Here is a 22,859-nt window from a genome sequence, read left to right on the forward strand (position 1 = left end):
CAGTGGTCAGAGCAGTCTCTGCAGGCAAGCTCTCCTCTTTCAGGGAAGGTGCACAGTTATCTGGTGTTTGGACCTCCTCCTGGCTGAAGATGAAGGCCCAAAACAGGATCTTTCCCAGAAGCTGTGTTGCTTTGGCCTGTCACAGAAGCTGTTGTTTCAGTAGTCCACACTCTCACCTGTGTAGATTACTTTCTGAGGAGTCCCGGAACCAAGGTGGGTCCCGTGGAAGCTGAGACAGAAGCCTCTCGGGCAGGGTGGACAACTGTGCTCTGACCTGAAAGGTGGCCGGTTGTCTGGAGCCGAAAATGGCGCCGCCTCAGAAGATCTGTGGCTCTCGCCTGTCCCAGAAACTGCTGGCTGCCGCAGGCCCTCTGGTCCCCTGTGCCTGCGTAGAAAAGAGTCTCTAGAGTAGATGGGCAAATTAGGATGTAGTGACAAGCAGTCAAACACGCTAGAATGGTGTTGGATCTGAATGTAATGTTCTGGTTGAGCTTCAGACTTATATCACAACGAATTATCAGAGGATACAAATCACAAAAAGACAAGATACACTGAAATTTACCAGTTACAGCAGAAAGGAATTTGCAGGGACTAATTAAATGTTTACATTAGGGATAACAAGCCCTGCCTAGGATCAGCCTAATGCCAGGCAAGAATTTCACACTTTAAGGTTAAAAGCATCAGGGGGTTGTTAACTCTTGACAGGCCTTAAGAGTAGTGTGTTATCAGGAGCTCTAAATTCTTAGGTCTAGTAAAACTTATCCTGTCTGGAGAGTTCCCCCTTATCAGGGTAGTATATCAACTTATACTTGACATGGAATGTAGCCTGTAGTAAAAGATTTCTATCTCAGTGAGACTTTTAGTCTCTATCTACAGACAGCTGAGTAAATGACAGATGTTAAATTGTTTTATGGTAGGGCTTAATTAGTTACTGAATAGGTTAAGCTCCTTGCTGCTATCTGGAATCTAAGAACACTGGAAAAAGGCTTTAGCTATGTTAGAATACAATCTTAAAAGGCATTTACTATAAGGTAATACTATATAGAGTGCACGTGGATCCATACACTAGACTAATGTGGATTTGGAAAATTAATTTTATGGGTTAGGGGAATAGCCAAAGATCCTGGAGTAAGTTTCCTTGAAACTCTTTCCTCATGAGAAAGCTTTCAGACTTTCATCTGACAAGCTGACTCCACCGGAGTCCTGTGACAGCTGGCCTCTGTATTCCACACCCTCACCCGTGCAGCCTGCCCTCCGCAGAGTCCCGGAACCAAGGTGGCTCCCGCGGAAGCTGAGGCAGAAGCCTCTCAGGCTGGGCGGACAGCTATGCTCTGACCTGGAAGGTGGCCAGTTGTCTGGAGCCAAAAATGGCGCCGCCTCAGAAGAACGGGGAATTTTATTAACATTATCAAATTGCTTTAGCTCCAGCCTCTCAATTTTCTTTTGCTGTGTGTCATTTAGGTCATTTCGCAGGGGATTCTATGTGAGGTGTTGTGAATAAAGTTTGAGAATCTACGGTGGTGGGCAGGAACTAGGTTATATTTACCATCTAAATATATCATAACTTGCTTTCATGCTTGCACATTGTCAAGATTCCTGGTATCATTTTGCTTTTAATTTTTTTTTATAATGTGGTTTAGCATTGTCTGTAATGATGTTGTATTTATTTCATCTTTGAATCATTCAGACCTTGATATGAAATTTCAAGAAGAATTCAATCTTTGTTCTTCACAGAGACCCTGGGAGAAGGACAACAAGAATGAGTGTGTTTCTGGTAAATACACCACAGGTCAGTGTCCTTTCCACATTTCTTTAAAAAAAAAAATCTCTTTTTATTCAAGTCATCCAAATGTTTTAATCTCTATATGTGGAATGTTATCTAAGGGCTTATTCTCTATGATCTATATTTTCTTTTGTAATAATGAGAACTTAATATTTTTCCTTTTCATGCATATAGTGGCTTTATATTTTACCTTGAGTTTTATATTTTGAGGGTATATAATTCTCTTGGACTAAAGACCTGCATGTCTCAAATAGTATCTATGATGCTCAAAGAACATATTAATGGATATTTTCTTTTTTTTCAATTTATTTATTTATTATATGTAAGTACACCATAGCTGTCTTTAGACACTTCAGAAGAGGGCGCCAGATCTTCTTATGGATGGTTGTGAGCCACCATGTGATTGCTGGGATTTGAACTCAGGACCTTCAGAAGAACAGTCAGTGCTCTTAACCGCTGAGCCATCTCTCTAGCCCAATGGATATTTTCTATATTGAATAAGTTTTGTCCTTTTGTATTAGTGTGAAGTAAGGTCTCTTGTGCCACATATATGGCATTTCAGGGATGGTCAGGTTTCTAGCTTGTGAATGAGGATATAGAAATAAGTATAAATTCACATCACTAAAGAAGATATGAAAGAGTAGAATTTGTAGAAGGTAAAATTATAAGAGATCTACTGTCTTGAATCCTAATAGTAAATATATTATTAGCTCCCTAGGGTCACAGATAATGGAAGGAAAATGTCTTTCTTACCATTAGTGTAATTGTGAGCTGATATAGATTTCCGTATTCTGACACTTTTTTCACACCTCATGTCACATAGTAATCAATGTTGACACTGGAAATCTATTTGTCTCAAGAGAGATACTGTCCCTGTGGAAAATTCACAGTATAGAAATAGTTATTTACCTCTCTTTTTGGTTTGAGAAATAACTTTAAGTCCTATTTTCTTCACCTTTGTATTTCATCACATAAGCTATATTAGTAAAATTTTTCTAGAGAGGATAACTATGGTGCTGTGCATAAACCATCAATTTAGAAACATAAATGAATGTCCTTTCTTATTTTTTGTCTCTTTTTCTTTAGAAGGAAAAGGCTTGATACAATCTGTGATAATCTTCTCCAACCAAGCTTTGCATTACATAGGGAAAACTGAAGTGTTATGTCAATGTTTCTATTTTTCATTATGATATTATTTTCTTTAAGTCCATAAGTGTATATCTGAAGGTTTTTATGTACAGTGAATGATACTCTATGCCCCTAAAACCATGAGTATAGCACCAAACCCTGGGGACAGACATAATAGTGAGCTGCAATATATTTAGAGAGAATTAGGTTAGTTTTTAAAGTAGAAACAGCAAGTACCCTTTACTCTTTAGTCATTTGTTTATGGCACAGGTTTATATTTTTGAAGAATATTTTCAATAAAGACAATATATAGTCTGTATATTATAATTTTTGATAAACAAAGGAAGAAAGATAGATCACACTTCTCTATGAAAAGTGCAATTCTGATATACATATGGTCAAACTCTGAAGCCAAAAATTTATAATTTGAAGATTGAAATTTTCAGTTAACTTAATACAATGAGGGATAGTTCATTAAATTGAAATGAATATTTAATATAATTCTCCTCAATTTAAAAACAGAATTTGACCAAAAAATGATTGTACTTCATTGGAATGCATTGTCACATATGATATATGCTTATACATACATATCAAATCATTATATAGTGAAAAACCATATGGTATTATTGAAATTATTGTTATTATGATTATGCATATTGATTGTACCAACATATGTAAAATGTTAAATAATTTTAAAGCTCTCTCATACTATTTTTTTCTATTTTATGGTTTTGAATACATTCTCATAATGTAATTTCCAAAAGCATTTCGTTTTCTGTGTCTTATGGAACGTTCAGTGTATGATGCCCTGATGTTCAAGTTCTATTGTATTTAAAGAAAAAACTTTAACATTTAGTTCATCCGTTATTTCTGCATTTTAGTATTCTACCTGTTTGTCCTAGAAAGTGTGTCGCATTGAACTTAGGCCTCAGGTTGTCAAATGGACATGTTGCAATACAGATGTGAGACACAGCTGCACATAAGACTAAGCTAGTGTTTATATTTAAACAAAGTGGACATTGTAAAATTTGAAAGCATATTTTGTTATCACAACTTGACACTGGGATCTAATGGGACACTGGGATTCTGATTATTATCAACCCATATTTCATAAAGGTACATTACTGCATCTAGACATCAAAAGTACATGTTATATTCTATAAATGTTTACTGCTTTTGAAATTATATCATGCATTCTCAGAGAAAAAGGAATATAAGGAAGTCTATTAGTAGTTTAGAAAGTTTCTTTGAATGAAGTTAAAGTTCTTTTTTTCTTCTATATATGTTGCTTACATTTGCCTGAATGTATGCATATGTGCTATGTATTCCTCCTGTCCGTAGTGTTCAGAAGAGATCATTGGAGTTTAAAGAACTGGGTTTAACAATCTACTGTTTAGTGCCACATGGGTGCTGGGAATCAAATTTCATAATACATGACATTAAAAGACAGTATACAATCCAAACTGCACACCAAAATTTTTGAAAAGAGTGATGGTGGCAAATGTTAAATGTGCTGTGAAGGTCTCAGTAAATCACAGAAAATTCTTGAAGATGAGAGCATTTCATTTTTCTTTTTTCTTTTCTTTCTTTTTAATTAGAGAAGCTTTTAAAATGTGAGCATTATAATATGTCATTCTGTAGATTGTCAGTAGAAGAGCAGCAATTTGTATCTAGAGACACATCTCCCTAACACTTTTCAAAAACATTTGTAGTTCAATATTTTCCTTCCTAATCTGAATAAAAAAGGATATGTTTTTTAAAAATTTATTTATTATTATATATAAGTACACTGTAGCTGTCTTCAGATGCACAAGAAGAGGACATCAGATCTCATTATGGATGGTTGTGAGCCACCATGTGGTTGCTGGGATTTTGAACTCAGGACCTTCGGAAGAGCAGCCACAAAAAGGATATCTTAATTACTTCTTGTTTTTGAATATTGCAAAGCATTTTTGTCCCATATCAAATAGGTAGTTTTCCATTACAGGGTCTGTTAACCTTCAAGGATGTGGCCGTGGAATTCTCACTGGAGGAATGGGAACGTCTCAGTTTTGCTCAGAGGTCATTGTACATAGATGTGATGTTGGAGAATTACAACAATCTGTTGTTTGTGGGTAAGAATGAGCTTCTTGTCGAATTCCTGTTTCTTTCTTTCAGTTTTCCTACTATGTGTTTATGTAAATGCTCTGAGATATCCAGAGACTCCTGAATGAGGGAAATTGTAGTTAAAATCATAACTTTTCCATTGTGTTTCCTTTACATTTCTCTGCTTTCTTTGGAAAAGTAACCAGTGCTATATTCTCTGAGATTACTCCTAATCTCTTATCTAGCTTCACTCAAGATAAAAATGTTCAAGTAATAACTTAAATATCCAGAATAAGAATATGTATATTTTTATACATATAATAGTTGCAATTGTAAAAAAAATTTTACTATTGCTTTAAAATGTTCCCTTATTTATGAATCTAAAAATATACAAGGTTTCAAGTGGATATAGAGGTGTTGGTTTGGTCAATTTTTTTTATTTAACTTTTTGACATTTGATCTCTGTGTTTAGATCTGGGACAACATGATCTTTATCCTAGCATTTTGGATGTTGAAACAAATCTATTTAGTGATTTCCCTGACACTATCAGCTATATCATAAATTTATACCTGACCAAATTTATACCTGATTTAGTGTCACTCTGAATCAAACTGTAACCATAGAATTAGAGATATATTATATAGAGTTCTACTTTCTAAAAATTCACTACAGATGGATCATTTATTTGTCCCAGCTTATGGAAAGTACAATTTTCTTTTTTATTGATCATTTTATTCATTTACATGTCAAATGTTATGCCCCTTCTCCATTCCCTGTCTGGAAAATCTATATCCCACCCCCCACCCCACCCCCGGCTTTTATGATGATGCCCCACCACCGATCCACCTACTCCCACCTCATGCCCCTAGGATTCTCCTATGCTGGGATACTGAACCATCACAGTACCAAGGGACTTTGCTCTTGTTGTTGCCACATAAGCCAATCCTCTGCTATATTTAAAGCTGGAGCCATTTGTACTTCCACTTTGTTTGGTGACTTGACCCTTGGGAACTTTGTGTGGTCTTGTTGTTTGATATTGTTGTTCCTCCTACACAGTTGCAAAGCCTTTCAGCTTCTTCAGTCCTTCCTTTAACTCCTTCATTGTAGTCCCCTTGCTCAGTCCAATGGTTGGCTGCAAGGATCTGATTCTCTTTGGTCCAGTCTCTGGATGGCCTTCCCTTCAGCCTCTTTTCCATTCTTTGTCCCTCTTTTTCCTTAAGACAGGAGCAATCCTGGGTTATTATATTTGAGGTGGGTATGATGTCCAATTTGAAAATAAAATTTAGAACGCTATTATCATTTTCAGTCTTTTGATATAAACCATATTTGAGATTCTTCTGAGGATACATGTAATGATTCAAAAAAAGAAAAAAGAAAGGAGAAAAACCTCTCTTGAGAGAACGAATCCCAGAGTTCACTGATTATTGAATCCCTTACTTTCTTATATAAGTAATTCATGTCACCTCTAATTCCTCCCCCCCTTTTTTTTCCAGAAAATCATTTCATATGTGCAAAGTGTGGGAAGGCCTTGGATGAAGACAGCCAGTACATTGTCCATGAACACATGAATATTCAAGAGAAGTCTTCTAAATGGAACAAGCTTAGCAATGTTATTCTTGAATCCCCCCATTGTGTACCTCACAAATGTAGTGAATGGGACAAATGCTTTTCCCAAAGATCCCATCTTAGTATTCATCAGAAAATTCATACAGGAGAGAAACCTTACAAATGCAGTGAATGTGACAAATGCTTTACTGAAAAAGGCATACTGAGAATTCATCAGAAAATTCATTCAGGAGAGAAATCTTACAAATATCATGAATGTGACAAGTGCTTTCCCAAAAAATCCCATCTTAGTATTCATCTGAGAATTCATAAAGGAGAGAAACCCTACAAATGTAGTGACTGTGACAAATGCTTTACTGAAAAACGCAAACTGAGAAGGCATCAGAAAATTCATACAGGAGAAAAACCTTACAAATGTAGTGAATGTGACAAATGCTTTATACAAAAATACAGTCTTAGTGATCATCAGAGAATTCATACAGGAGAGAAACCTTACAAATGTAGTGAATGTAACAAATGCTTTATACAAAAATCCAGTCTTAATAATCATCAGAGTATTCATACAGGAGAGAAACCTTACAAATGTAGTGAATGTGACAAATGCTTTACTGATAAACGCAATCTGAGAAGGCATCAGAAAATTCATACAGGAGAGAAACCTTACAAATGTAGTGAATGTGAGAAATGCTTTACTGACAAAGGCAGTCTGAGAAGGCATCAGAAAATTCATACAGGAGAGAAACCTTACAAATGTAGTGAATGTGAGAAATGCTATACTGACAAAGGCAGTCTGAGAAGGCATCAGAAAATTCATAAAGGAGAGAAACTTACAAATGCAGTGAATGTGACAAATGCTTTACTGAAAAAGGCAATCTGAGAATTCATCAGAAAATTCATTCAGGAGAGAAACCTTACAAATGTCATGAATGTGACAAGTGCTTTCCCAAAAAATCCCATCTTAGTATTCATCTGAGAATTCATAAAGGAGAGAAACCCTACAAATGTAGTGACTGTGACAAATGCTTTACTGAAAAACGCAAACTGAGAAGGCATCAGAAAATTCATACAGGAGAAAAACCTTACAAATGTAGTGAATGTGACAAATGCTTTATACAAAAATACAGTCTTAGTGATCATCAGAGAATTCATACAGGAGAGAAACCTTACAAATGTAGTGAATGTAACAAATGCTTTATACAAAAATCCAGTCTTAATAATCATCAGAGTATTCATACAGGAGAGAAACCTTACAAATGTAGTGAATGTGACAAATGCTTTACTGATAAACGCAATCTGAGAAGGCATCAGAAAATTCATACAGGAGAGAAACCTTACAAATGTAGTGAATGTGAGAAATGCTTTACTGACAAAGGCAGTCTGAGAAGGCATCAGAAAATTCATACAGGAGAGAAACCTTACAAATGTAGTGAATGTGAGAAATGCTATACTGACAAAGGCAGTCTGAGAAGGCATCAGAAAATTCATAAAGGAGAGAAACTTACAAATGCAGTGAATGTGACAAATGCTTTACTGAAAAAGGCAATCTGAGAATTCATCAGAAAATTCATTCAGGAGAGAAACCTTACAAATGTCATGAATGTGACAAGTGCTTTCCCCAAAAATCCTATCTTAGTATTCATCCGAGAATTCATAAAGGAGAGAACCCTTACAAATGCGAATGTGAGAAATGCTTTACCCGAAAATCCTATCTTAGTATTCATCAGAGAATTCATACAGGAGAGAAACCTTACAAATGCAGTGAATGTGACAAATGCTTTACTGAAAAGGGCAATCTGAGAAGGCATCAGAAAATTCATACAAGAGAGAAACCTTACAAATGTAGTGAATGTGAGAAATGCTTTACTGACAAAGGCAGTCTGAGAAGGCATCAGAAAATTCATAAAGGAGAGAAACCTTACAAATGCAGTGAATGTGACAAATGCTTTACTGAAAAAGGCAATCTGAGAATTCATCAGAAAATTCATTCAGGAGAGAAACCTTACAAATGTCATGAATGTGATAAGTGCTTTCCCCAAAAATCTTATCTTAATATTCATCCGAGAATTCATAAAGGAGAGAAACCTTATAAATGTAGTGAATGTAAAAAATGCTTTACCCGAAAACTCGAAATTAGTATTCATCAGAGAATTCATACAGGAGAGAAACCTTACAAATGCAGTGAATGTGACAAATGCTTTACTGAAAAAGGCAATTTGAGAAGGCATCAGAAAATTCATACAGGAGAGAAACCTTACAAATGTAGTGAATGTGACAAATGCTTTACCCAAAAATTCCAACTTAGTATTCATCAGAGAATTCATACAGGAGAGAAACCTTACAAGTGTAGTGAATGTGAAAAATGTTTTACTGACAAAGGCAGTCTGAGAAGGCATCAGAAAATTCATACAGGAGAGAAACTTTCAAATGTAGTGAAGGTGACAAATGTTTTAATCACAAATCCCATCTTAGTATTTATCAGAGAATTCATACAGGAGAGGAACCTTACAAATAGTTTGTATGTGACAAATACAATACTCACAATGTCAGTCTGAGAAATCATCAGTTATTTCATACAGTAGAGAATCTTTATAAATGAAGTGAATGAGACAATTCTTTACCAAGATACAGCATCTTAAAATTCACTAGAGAATACTTACAGAAGAGGAACTTTTCAAATATATCGAAGGTATGAATTCTTTATTTTTGCCTATTTCCTAGAATGTAACTGTGAATGCTAATAAGCTAGAAACTTAACGCATGTATTGTATGAAGAAATATCTTTGAATTCATTTTAGTCAGAGAAAACATCTAAGAACTTTTTAAGGGAAAGTATTTCTGTTGAGAAAAAGGTGGCATATGTTTTATTCATGGCATATTCTTGGCAATACTCAAGGCTCCACACTAGAGAATTAGTATAATTATGAGAATCTTTTGAAAATTTTCATGCAATGTTCAAATCTTAAATAATGTCGACTCTGACAATTTGAAAAAATGTAGCAAGCCTTTCTTTCTTTCTTTCTTTCTTTCTTTCTTTCTTTCTTTCTTTTTTTTGGGGGGGGGTTGGTTTTTAGAGACAGGGTTTCTCTGTATATCCATGGCCATCCTGTAGACCAGGCTGGCCTCGAACTCAGTAATCCGCCTGCCTCTCTCTCCCGAGTGCTTGGATTAAAGACATGTGCCACCACGCCCAGTTGTAGAAAGCTTTTCATGACACCTTTTTATTTGTTCACCCTCAAATGTGGCAAGATGAAGACAAGCTGGGAAGTCAGAAGATAGTATTGTGTAACACTTTCTTTAAGACAGAAATAATCCATTTCAAAAGGAAACTATTTAAGGTCTTTAATACAATCCTCAAAATATCTAATAAAACTGGTAACATTCTGTATATTTAATTAAAATGAACCAATTAAGATAAAAATATACTTAAAAGATTATCTGGCAAACTGAGCTACCCAGACAGCATATTCTTTATTCTATAAATATGCTTGCAGATGTGAAGTGTGCTTCGAGTATCCAGTAATCATAATTCTTCTCAAATACTTGTTTCACATTATAGGATAACAAGTGACTCCGAGTCTCTTGTGATCTGCTCAACAACTCCTTTCCTATTGTCCTGTAACTAACTCCAATAAAGCTGAAAGATTCTACAAGGTTGCTTTGGTTGTTTTCAACTTGCCCTTGGGATACTCAGATGAATATATGTTGCATCTTCCCAGGAAATGCCTCACATAAAACATATGCAGAAGTCATGAAATTTTTGCAAACCTGTATCATAAAGTTAATAGTAGTGATTTTCAACTGGTGGATAACAATCCCTTTGGGATGTAACGACCCTGTCACAGTTATTGCTTAAAAGTACAGGGAAACACATATTTCCAATTGTCTTAAAACTGCGAAATCATTCATTGAACTGCAGGGTAGTTTGCCCTGCTAAAAATAATTAGAATTCTATGTCAGTGTTTAGCATTAAAAAAGTTAGAAACACTGTTTTACATATGGTGATTTGTGTTAACTGAAATAGGTAAGATTCAGCTTAGTGCTCCAGGCAAGTATTACTAGGTGAAGATAAAAAGGCTCAAAACCGAAAATATGTAGAAGCTGTCAGAGCCTCAGCAAGAAGTCTACTACTCTCTCTTGAATTCAAGGAAGTATGAGAGAAAAACCTACAAAAATGAATGAAAATATGGCTTCATAGATTTCAAGGATAGCTATCCAGACTTTGCTGTGTCTCTGCATGGTTCTGAAGTCATTAATACCCATTTATTGAACAAAAGTCCTATAAGTCTCAGAAAAATGCTGACCGACCGTTGACACATATTACAAAACATTTTGGTGTCTGGTTCTCTTGTGCCTTAATACTCCACTCTACTGTAAGGAATGAAATAGATTTCCATTCTTTTCTTGTGTGTGGGTTTTTTTTTTTTTTTGAGAAAGGGTTTCTCTGTAGCCTGATATGAAGATAATACTACTAAGGTATTATCTTCATCTTAATTTCATGTATGAGTTTATTCATACAAATATGAATCTGTAAATCTTAGAGAAAAATCCTTTTTAGAGTAGATGAGGTGCATACTCATGCACAGTTTAGAAATCCAACCATCCTGGAAATACATTTGGAAGTACTGGAAAACGTAATATTACTCCAAGTTCAAGTATTATATTAGAATATTTATCTTAAATTCAGGAAGTTTCAGTAAATTAGGATCAAAGAAAAAAATTGAATGGTAGAATGAACAAATCCATATCACTCCATATATTTTCCTTGATTTAAAAAAAAAAAAAAAACAGGTTGTGGGGGTGCATGCCTTTAATCCCAGCACTTGGGAGGCAGAAGCAGGCAAATTTCTGAGTTGAAGGCCAGCCTGGTCTACAGTGTGAGTTCCAGTACAGCCAAGACTATACAGAGAAACCCTGCCTCAAAACAAACAAACAAACAAACAAAAAACAATAACAAACAAACAAACACAAAACCCACAAAAAACTAGAAAACAACAAAAAGAAAACACAAGGAAATGGTCCAACTACTGAAAGATAACATTTCATTGGTCTCAATATTGGAATTTGATGAAACAGGACCTCATTGGTAGAACCTAAGTACGAGAAGAAGCAATAGTGGCCCTTGATTTCAAATGATCATAGATATTTTCTGCCAATTGCTTCATCAGGGATGTTAAAACTCACACACCAGGCAAATGAAAATTAGGTAGCTTGAGGAGCTCTTAACAGTCTGGAAATTTGCAACCAGGTAGACAGTCTCTCTTGAGTCTCATTGCACATGATCAGTGGATTTAGGCCTCACTGCTTAATGACTGAAAGATCATGAATCAAATCAGAAGTTACTTTCAGGTTCATGGAAAATTTTCTAGAAATGCACAATGAAGAACATCTTACCTTGTACCCCTCACACAATGATTGTCTTCATTCTATAACCATTTATACACACACTTCTTGTCTATGGTACAGCAAGCATATGGTGATGGTTGACAAAATAGGTCCAAGTAGACTCACTGAATTATGTGGAAGACAGCATGTGTATATTGATAAAGATGCAAATACTTGGCTCAGGTAAATTAACCATATCATGTTTAAAAAACATGGAGGCTGAAGCTCACTGGATTTGGAACATTAACTATTTGTGGAAGAGCACTGTAAAATGCTTAATAAGCATATGAGCCTGATGGGCATTTCTAGATCTTCCAGTGGCTAGATTTTAAGGAACCCACTAGGTCTATGTCAGTACCTTCCAGGGAAAGGAAACTTCTCTTCAGGACAACTAATGGGACAGCCTGAGGATGGGAAACACATGGAGTAGGTAGAAAGAGTTATTCCTTGGTTGAAATTGATTTTGTTACAGGAGAACTCAGAAGAAGGACTGAGGGTCTGAAGGAAAAGAGTGGGATCAGCAGCCCATCCCTGTCAGTAGGAGTTTGGAGCTGCATGGTGTGGAACTAGGACTAGAGAACACTGCCTGGGGTCTACACAGCCATGTGAAAATTCCCTTCCTCTGCAGTTGTCCCCAAGTTAAGTCTTGTGGAAATTTTCAGTCACCAGAGCAGTGGCAGGAACTGCAAACCAGAAGACTTGGACACTCCAAGGTCACAGAAGCTGCTAGGCTAGTGGACAGACAGGCACTGGAGCATGATTGAAATCCCTTACTCGGCTGCTCATAAGAGCACTGATCCTCAAACTATTGTGCATTTCATAACTGTGTTGGTAAATTGCTGACCATGTAAGTGTGGCGTATCCTGATTTTTTTTTATTCATCTTATTGTTGCCTGGATTCTTACGTAATAATTTCTTAGAGGATGGGCTTGTTGGTTGCAAACATGGCTATATTTCTCTGGTGGCAGGTTCAAAGCTGATACAATTCACATCCATCCATGGTTTTTAACTCTGCTTTTTAATCACTGTGCTAGTCAGATTCTTTGCCATTGGAGATTATATATCCACTGGGAGCTTTTTAGATATTAGTCCCATACGAACCACTGGAGTTTTGATTGAATCTTAAACAATCTTAAACAATATTTTAGCAATTTGAGGGGCTGTGGGACTCTTTTATTCAGTACAGGAGGATGGGAAGCACGTGAAAGGGGAGTGATGCCATGGTGGGTGCCATGACAACAGATGCAGGAGCAGTCCTGTTGCCTAGAGATGAGGAGCCTCTTCACTGGGTTGAAAACCTGACTGTAAAGACAGATGCACCTGGTGCTAACAACATTGCTTATATTTGTAGTACTTCTCTTCAATACAAATTCTTTTTTGAGCCGGGCAGTGGTGACACATGCCTTTAATCCCAGCACTTGGAAGGCAGCTAAGTTGATTTTCACATTTCTCTTTTGTTAGCCTGTTTAGTAACTTCTCATAACAAAGACAATATTATATAGTCAGGAAGGTTCAACTTCTCCATGTCCAATGAGTTCTCTGGATGGCATGCTTGGTAATGGAGAACTGCTTTCAATTTCTACAGAACAAAGAGTTATCTTAGCAAGCGTCTAGATTGCTTGTGGATCCAAGGGACCCACTTAGCCAAAAACTCAAATAAAACCCAGGTAGTGTACTAGAAAGCTCATTTGAAGGAAATACCAGGTCAGTTGGGACTTATTCACCCCCATTTGTACGTTACTGAATTTCGATTGTCTTTATAGCATTTAAGAAGTATGTACCACTGTAGGTTTCCATATCATCACTCAAATGTCCCTCTCAATTCCAACTGTCTCTCAGCATTTTCTCCTTCAACCTTAACTTCCCTACCACTCTCTACCTCATTTTCCCAGTCACATTCCCATCTGTCTCCAGTTCATCCATGGAATCTATTTTATTTACTTCCACCAGGGAATCTGGGTGCCACTGTGTGCTCTGAAGTCAACTCTTCTATACTTAATATCTCTGAATACAATGGGCCTATGAATATCAAGTTCATTATTTTAGCATTGGCTAATATCCACACATAAGTGAATATATTCCATATTTCTCCACCTGTGTCTGGTTTACCTTAGTAGATAATTTTTTCTAGGTACATCTATTTGCCTGAACATTTTAATGTGAATATCTATCTATCTATCTATCTATCTATCTATCTATCTATCTATCTATCTATCATCAAAATAATGAACAACTACTATAAATTAGCGGTTGTCTCTCTAAAAACAGAGAAGTCAGAACTGAGTTCCACATCTAGAGTAAGTGGCCTCAGTTGCTGTGGGAATGCTAGAACTACTGCAGGGCTTTCCTTGTGTCTCAGATTCTTCACTCCCTCCAGGTATCCAATGGTACCTATGGAAGGGGAAAGGAAATTGTTAAACTCCCTAACCACAGAAAGGTCACACAGAAAGGTCACAGTAGCTACCACTACTGATGTTAGCTGCTGTACATCACAGCCTCTAATACTAGCAACAGTATCAAGACCAGTTCTCAAACACCTGTCCCCATTGATCCTTCCTATCCTGACTGGCTAGCATACAGCCTGTGCTCCACTGAAATTATATGGATAGGAAACAGGAATCCATTCCTCATTAAACTGAGCTTTCTAAAGCAGTCACACACCTTCTTAGGAAGTGTCTTGTGATGGTGCTGGAGGATCTTGGCTTTCATGTTCTGCACAGGAAGCTGACATAGGTTATTTTTCCTGGGCTGCCAGGATCTTATGGATTCCTTTCTATGGGTGCCCTGAAGATGAGTAGTTTGTGTTCCACCACCAGAGAATTAATCCTCTCCCTTCCTGCTTCCAACCTGTCTATCTGAACCATGCTCTGCCTCACCCCATTTCACAACTAATTCTTGTTCATTGCAAGATTACACTTCTGTTTGTCCAGATGTCCTGACACAAAATTATCCACTTTCTGCCCCGGCTTCTCGTGAACTGGCTTGGTATATTGACCAGACAGTTTTGGCAAAACTTTTCAAATAGGCCATAGATCTTCAGGTGTTCTACTGTGAGAGCAATGAGCTGTCTTCCAGAGTCAGTAGAACTGTGATTGACTGAAAGGAATACCCCATTCAATTATCCAAAATATTCAAAGAAATGTGTTTTTCTAGCAACATTAATAACACAGCAACATTTACACATAGGTAAATAAAATGTAAACATATACATTTCTTAGTTTTTAATCAGTGAAGAGGATGGACATTTTGAATTACAGTTGTTGCTGTACCACAGTGACTTCAGTTACATCCTCAGCTGCAAAGGATGTGGATGGTGAAAAGCATCTCCCACCTGTGTCTGAAAGTGTCCTGTGACTATGGAAGCTACAATGATGATACTTTCCTCCTCCTCCTCCTCCTCCTCCTCCTCCTCCTCCTCCTCCTCCTCCTGCTGCTGCTGCTGCTGCTGCTGCTGCTGCTGCTGCTGCTCTTCCTCCTCCACCTCCTTCTGCTGCTGCTGCCTCCTCCTCCTCCATTTTTTTTCGTTTGTTTTTTTTTTGTTTTTTTTTTTTGTTTTTGTTTTTGTTTTCTTTTTGAGACAGGGTTTCTCTGTGTAGCCTTGGCAATCCTGGAACTCACTCTGTAGACCAGGTTGGCCTTGAACTCAGAAATTCCCCTGCCTCTGCCTCCCAAGTGTTGGGATTACAGGCGTGGGCCACCACTCCCAGTGATGATACTTTCTTGTGTATTAGTGTGTGAAGTGTCCAGAGGCCTGGTACACCATCACAGAGCATAGATTACTAAAGCGTCCATACACCTGTGACATCTCTGGCCTAGGGAGACCATTTGAGAATGGCCATTACCTGTGAAATCTGTTTCCCTGCCTTCAGAGGTCTGATTCTTGGGATTTTTGTGAATCACCCAGCACCTTCCATTTGGAAAACCAGTAACCACACTCTCACCTACATTCTGTGCATTTCCCTCATCTTCTCTTTCTTTGGCTCCATGATATTCACAGGCCATTCACACTCAGTCAGTTTTATAGCGAAGCAAACCATGTTTGTAGGTGCATAGACTAGGATATTTTTTCCCAAACTTTTGGCCAAATTGATCATGGTTCTCAATTTCAGAGTGTTCTTTTACTGAAATTTATTCACACTATGAACATCATCATTAATATTTCATGTGTAGGCATTAGTACTTGTATCTCACAAATTCTATTTTCAAATTTCTGGTCTTTTCTCATTTTTCTGTGAAACATTTTCCTGGCTGCTGATAAAGTATATCCTCTATGGATCATTAAAAATGAAAAACATCAAAAAGCTAAAAATTCAAAGGAGAAGAAAGTTTGTGCTCAAAACTGAGTTCATTTGTCACAGTGAAAGACTATGATTGATGTTTACTGGTTAAGTGATACAAGCATGGCGGTCTCTGCAAACCCTAGGTCTGGTAGAATAACAATCCATGAGACCAAAAGAAATCTATGTTCAATACCACTCTATAAGTATTTCAGCACTAGTTGTGGGTGTGTTGTGAGTTATTGTCAATGAAATTCTTGCAGCACTCAGGGATAAATCCATCCCAGTGAATATGTGAATAGCTCTGAAGTAAAAGGTCTCCTGGCAGTCAGAAGTCATGATATACCACAATGCCCCATGGAACATTTAACCACACACAGAGGTTTAATGGGATAACACTGGAGGGAGGCTGCCTCTGCTCAGGTGAGAAGCAGAAGAGAAATAAGTGAGAGGCAGGCTTCTCAAAGGGTTTTATTTGGGGGGGGGATGGGGGGAAAGGATTTTCAGGATCAGAAATATCTCTGGTTGGATATTGCTGGGGTTTTATGTTCTGAGTTTGAGTAAACTAAGGAGTTTCTGAATTATTAAAACTGGGAAGTAAACTATAAGTTTTCCCTGTAGACTCAGTGGCCAATGCTGACTGAAGCTTCAAGATTCTGATCCCAGGATGGTTTATTTTAGGAACAAGTAAGCACAGTATAATTTCAAAATGAAATTTCTTGGTAATAATTGTCTCAATCATATGTGCACAGTGAAGATAAAGGTGTGGCTTCCTCAAAAGTCTTTTGACAAGTACAGGTGTTTCCTTCTTAAAGTTGAATTCTAAAAATAAGGGTCTAGAGGAGGATCAAGCATACCGTGTAGAGGACACCAAGCTGTAAGGTACATGTCCTATGTCCCCCAAGGATGGTTTGTACTACTGGAGAAACAATGACCTAGGATGATTATCTGGGACAATTTAACAGTCTGGGACTTTCAGGTGTAGTCTGGCACTACATCTACCACAGGTCACCAACCTGCTTACTATATCCATTCCTTCACTTCTGGTAAAAAAAAAAAAAAAAAAAAAAAGTGTACTTTTTCTTGCACTGTAGTGAAAACCCTCTTCCAAAGGTACTGAGTTCAAATCCCAGCAACCACATGGTGGCTCACAACCACCCATAATGAGATCTGATACCCTCTTCTGGTGCGTTTGAAGACAGCTACAGCGAACTTATACTAATAAATCTTTGGCTGGAGCAAGTGGGGTTGGCCAGAGCAAATAGAGGTTCTCAGTTCAATTCCCAACAATCACATGAAGGCTCACAACCATCTGTACAACTAAAATGTGTACTCATATACATAAAATAAATAAATCTTTAAAAAAAAACATGCAAGTGTTGCTGACATAATCCCAGCAATCAGAACACTGTGGCAGGTGTATTCCTCTACTTTTGAGGTCAGACTAGTATACATCAAAGTGACATTCCAACCTTTGGGTCACAATTTCCTCTTCTGGCCTGCATGGATTCTCCACAGGTATTGAGGTTCTCAAGATTTTAATCTAACTTTTGTGGTCAGCCAGGTCCTAGAACAGGATCACTGAACTGGCTTGTGTAATTACCTGTTCTGTGATCAGCCATTCTCCGAACAGGGTGCTTCAGGGACCACCTATTTTTCGTTCTTGGCTTCAACTTGGTCTAGGGGGTCAAACTTAAATTTTCTACCTTACACATGGAGACAAAAGACAGATAGAAACGGAGAATTGCATGAGGCAGCCTTCAGGAAGTTAAAGATTTAAACTAACTGAACAGACACACAAAGGATAGAAGGCACAGGGAACATGAAGTAGAGAATTCAACTTTGGACTCACACTTAGTTAAATGCTCTGAGGGAAAGGCTTTAATTTCTTTCCTTAACTCAGATGGATTATAAATCAGCAGTATGTTTATTTCATCTATTCACATATGAAGGATCAATTAACTTGTAACATTTTTTTTTTGCACAAATACAATATGGGAAAACTAAAAGTCACCACAATGGGAAACAAGTAGCCCTGACATTTGAAAGGTGTCCATGAGCACAGAACCCTGTTCTTTAAAGACAGACCTCCAGGTCTGGACTTGTGCTTCTGAGCTCTCACCTCCATGCTTAGCTAGAATCCATTTTAACCTCTCACAATCATTACAACAGATTTTTAAACAGATTATAATGAGAATCCTGGAACTCATTATAATCATAAAAAGAGTTGACTTCCTAGCAATAGTCTAATGAGACCTGGGTAAATCTCGAGTCTTCTTTCCCCAGCTTATGCTGACATGCATGGGTGTACATAGAGTGTTACAGTGAACAATCAGGAAACCATTTATGAACAAACTGTGCAGTATGCATTGTAATTTTGTTCTAGTTTTCTTTCCTTCATACTTTCTTTTCATTTCTTTCCTTTTCTTTTTCTTTTTTTGACAAAAATCTAGACAATTTTCGAAAGGAGTTTCTCTTTAGTGCCTGATCCTTCAAGTAGTAAATAATATTGTGCCTTGACCTAACATCATGTTAATTTTGTCCAAGACTTATAATTTCTCTCTGTATTATTTTTATTTGCCTTACTGCATTTTGTTTTCAGGTTCTTTTTTTTTTTTCTTGGTTTTTTGAGACAGGGATTCTCTGTATAGCCCTGGCTTTTGGGAACTCACTCAGTAGACCAGGTTGGCCTTGAACTCAGAAATCCCCCTGCCTCTGCCTCCCAAGACATATTCACCACACCCAGCCTTTTTTTTTGGTGGGGGGGCAATTCTAAGCACCTATTGAACTCAATTTTAATATTTTATAGTGTCCTCATTTCCTTCAGGCATCTGGTGTTATTTTCTTTCCCATGATTCATTTTGTTCCTATCTGAGTGGATTTACATGGTTTACAAACTTTAATCTCCTTGGTCATTACTATGGATTTTCAATTTTTATCTTGGATATCATGTAAACTGTGCTCCTTATAGAATACATATATGGTTTGTGGTTTGAGCCAAGGACATTTTATCATAGTTTCTGTTTGTTTTGGATATCTGTTCTGAGCATCAGAATTTAGAAAGATTAATTCTGTGCATTTTTAGCCCAGATTGCTAGACCCACAATATGAGAAGTTAGACAGGATTAGTTGTATCTGAAGGGTTCAGATCTCAGGTGTAGTGTCCTAGTACATCCAGTTCTTGTCTAGTCTAGCAGCAACCTTGTGGGGAAGCTATGCAGAGTAGGTCCTGGGAAGTTGTGTGGAAGACAGGCTGCAACAGAGTTGGAGTAGTGGTTCCTGATTGGGGAGTGGGGAAATTTTACATCATAATTTCTGAGAGCACATACGTGTCTGTTGCTTGCAAAAATGGTTAGATTTCCCTGGTGGTAGGTACAAACCTGGTATGATTCACATCCATCCATGGTTTCTAATTCTGCTACTTTATCACTGTCCTAGCCAAGATCTTTGCCCATGGAGATTTTTCATTCCCAGGGAGCTTTTTAGATATTCGTGCCTTAAGGACCACTGGAATTTTGATTGAATCTTAAGGGATATTTTAGCAAACATGTTTTTTTTTTTTAAGTATAAGCTGTTTTTAAATTTACAGTTGTATAAACATTGATTAAGCAACAATGCATTCCATATTAATTTTCCATCTAATATATATGAACTGTCTGATATAAATACAGCATTCCAAAATGTGTAGCCATATACAAATTTATTAATGTCTAAAATTTATTAATGTCTAAAAAACATACTATGCATGATGCTGTGTGATGATAGGCCACAAAATTTTTACAGTTTGAAAACGCATTATATATTAATATAACAATAGATACCCATTTTAAAATAAACCTCATCAGGTAATTGAAAAAAAAATCCATGTCTTTTGTCTCTATCCAAAGAAGTGCATTATTCCCATACGCACATGTCTAAGGAGGCTTACTGTTGATTGCTTTTGACTTCTTTTATTAAATAGGATTCTTTTCCCTCTTTCAATCAAAATTCACCTTATACACCAAATCAGGTCTCAAGATATATCTTTCTGAGTCTGCATTCTTGTTACAGGGGTTAAAGTGGTGCCAGAAAACATCTGGCACAGACACCCACTTCTCTTGTCGTCACTCAAGATTTCTTAACAGTCAAGGCTGTGACTAGGGACTCTTCTTAGTTGGAGGGTCAATACTTAGACTCTGTTCATCTTGCTTTGTACTGAAATTGGGTGCTGAAGAACTACAGCTGTGTGGTTTTTATGGGTGAGAATAGTTATCTTATTTTAGCTCTTCCTCTTCCTTCTGGTTTCAGAGCAAACCACCCTGCAAGTGTATGAGCACTGTGTGAATGAATGGTAGGTACATCTCACAGAGAAAACTGAGATCCTTAGAGGAGAAGGGACATTGCATGATCCTCTGTCTGTTCTTCATGGTGTTCCTTATTGGAGGTGTAAGTTATCCTTCATATTTTGTTTCATGGAAATGTTTGTACTCTATCCTCATCCCAATCATTTAGTCCCATTTGTACCCTTGGTTTTTTATTGACCTGTGATTAAAAGTGGTGGAACTCAAGTTATGCTGAGTTAAAGTGCTCCATAAGGACATTCTCTAATCTGAAACTCTATGTGAGCTGAGGAAGGTTATATAGAAACTTCTACAGTGTTTTCCCTTTATCTATTAAGCAAAGCACTGTTAGAAGTCCAGGTACTATCTGAAGATTATATTTCTCATGTGTAGGGCTCAGTGACAAGCATGACTATTTCAACTGAGCAGAACAAAGAGCCCTGGAAGGTGCAGTGAAAAGACTAAAGCAAAAGTACCAGGTGATTTCAAGTTTTGAGATAGGGAAGACCAGGGCTTCAGGATGGCTGTTGTGATGATGCACTACTTAGTAGAGTTGCTTTTTAAAAAAATGGTTAAATTGGTTCAATGCCCAACTCACAGGGTGGCTGACAAACATCCTTAATGTCAGTTTTGGACATCTGATGCCTTTTTCTGACTGCAGTTGGCAACAGACACAGAGCATATAGACATACGTTCTGAAGACAGATAAACCTTGGCTGGAAAAAAAAACATTGAAAAAGCATGGATAAAAGATGGTTCAAATTTATTATTCACATTCTACCTCTACAATTGATTCTGCATGGAACTAATTCATTATTTTTCTATATCAAGTTTTATTATTTTCAAGATTTTCCTAATGTCCACAAAATTGACTTTCTATATAAGAATAAATATTAGCGAAATTACAAGTTTAACAAACTGTGCATGTCAATGATGAGATGACCATTCTATTCATCCCTTAGCATGTTAAGAAACATACAATATGATATTTGTTTTAATTGTAGTGTATTATAACAGGAAAATTCATGTTTCTAGATTTTTTTAAAAAAATTTTTCGAGACAAGGTTTCTCTGTGTAGCCCTGGCTGTCCTGGAACTCACTTTGTAGACCAGGCTGGTCTCGAACTCATAAATTCACCTGCCTCTACCTCCCAATTGCTGGGATTAAAGACGTGCACCACCACGCCCAGCTTCTAGATTTTTTTTAACAGATCTTGCCTGAGTTTATTTCTAAGAACAGAATAGGACAGTGGTCATCTGCAAATAGTGTGTGGGGAGGTGTGTCACAGCAGTCCGTCTGTCTTCACACTTGCAGGAGCCTTTTCTATGGGGCCTTCATAGGGGCCTGGGCACCTTTGGGGGCCTGAGCACCTTTGGGAGCCTGGGCTGGGTCTGAAGCCTGGGCCTTAGTTGGAGCTTTGGCCCCTGCCTTGGTTTGAACCTTAGGCTTCAGTTGGCAGAGCCTCTGACCCTTGGCCATGTAGCTTTGAATCTGCTTCCCAAGCTTAGGGTGAGCAATGAAAGCCAGCCGCTTGAATTTGGGGCCTTTTGGCATCTTGGGCTTGATGGCCTCTGCGGGCATATTTACTGCCTTTGCATTGTTGGCCTGCATCTTCTTCAGGCCTTTCTTGTTGTGCTTCTTGGCAAAGCGCATGTTTCTCAGGAACTTGGGGTCAACCCCCTTAAGAGGTTCGTATCTTTGCGACCGGGGTTTCTTGATGCCATTTCTGTGCCATTTGCGGGACTGGTTGTGTGTGGTGTGGTTCTTGGACTTGGTCATGTCTGCACGGTAACCCGCGGCTCCCCTAGATTTTTTTGATCTGGAATATTTGGAGAATTCTTTAGATACTCTTCATTTCACGGTGCAGATAGTTTGTGCATATTCACATGTCATGTTTCCATTGTTCTGTTTTCCATGTAAAAAAATGTCTTCTTATTCTTCATGTGTATCTTTTTGATTGAAGTCATTTATTCACATGATATCACTGCAGCCCTTCCTCTCTTCCTAGTAACCCCTCACATAAATCTCCCCTCACTCCGCTTCGAAGCAGAAGTATTCATCTGTCGGATGTAGAGGTAGTGCAGTTCTTTTCCTAGTCTATAGGGATCCTGAAGATGGTGACTTTTGACTTACAGAAGCACTTAGCATTTATGAGTTTCCATTTATTAATTCTTGACTTTATCATCAGAGACACTGGTGTTCTGTTTAGGAAGTTGTTTCCTGATCTAACAAGTTCAAAGCTACTCTCCACTTTTTGTTCCATTAGATTAAGTATGTCTGGATTTATATTGAGGTCTTTGCTTCACTTGGACTTG

At 37.5% G+C, this 22,859-nt stretch overlaps 1 protein-coding gene and 2 pseudogenes across 4 annotated transcripts in view; 2 read left to right on the forward strand and 1 right to left on the reverse strand.

Moving 5' to 3' along the window:
- The window catches only part of Zfp982 (zinc finger protein 982), a 72,951-nt gene extending 62,738 nt beyond the window's left edge, over nt 1-10,213 (forward strand). For 3 of the 4 annotated variants that reach the window (NM_001371348.1, NM_001371349.1, NM_001365422.2), the window contains 3 exons: nt 1,735-1,789; nt 4,902-5,028; nt 6,494-10,213. In NM_001371348.1, the coding sequence (NP_001358277.1) occupies nt 1,760-1,789; nt 4,902-5,028; nt 6,494-7,443 (1,107 nt within the window). In that variant the 5' untranslated portion in view covers nt 1,735-1,759 and the 3' untranslated portion in view covers nt 7,444-10,213. The remainder of the gene's footprint in view (nt 1-1,734; nt 1,790-4,901; nt 5,029-6,493) is intronic. The other variant, NM_001039209.4, reaches the window with a different exon arrangement.
- Nucleotides 15,670-15,963, forward strand: Vmn2r-ps20 (vomeronasal 2, receptor, pseudogene 20; annotated as a pseudogene).
- Nucleotides 21,810-22,457, reverse strand: Gm13141 (annotated as a pseudogene).
- Between the last annotated feature and the right edge of the window lie 402 nt (nt 22,458-22,859).

This window comes from Mus musculus, chromosome 4 (assembly GCF_000001635.26).
Source record: "Mus musculus strain C57BL/6J chromosome 4, GRCm38.p6 C57BL/6J".
Classification (NCBI taxonomy): Eukaryota; Metazoa; Chordata; class Mammalia; order Rodentia; family Muridae; genus Mus; species Mus musculus.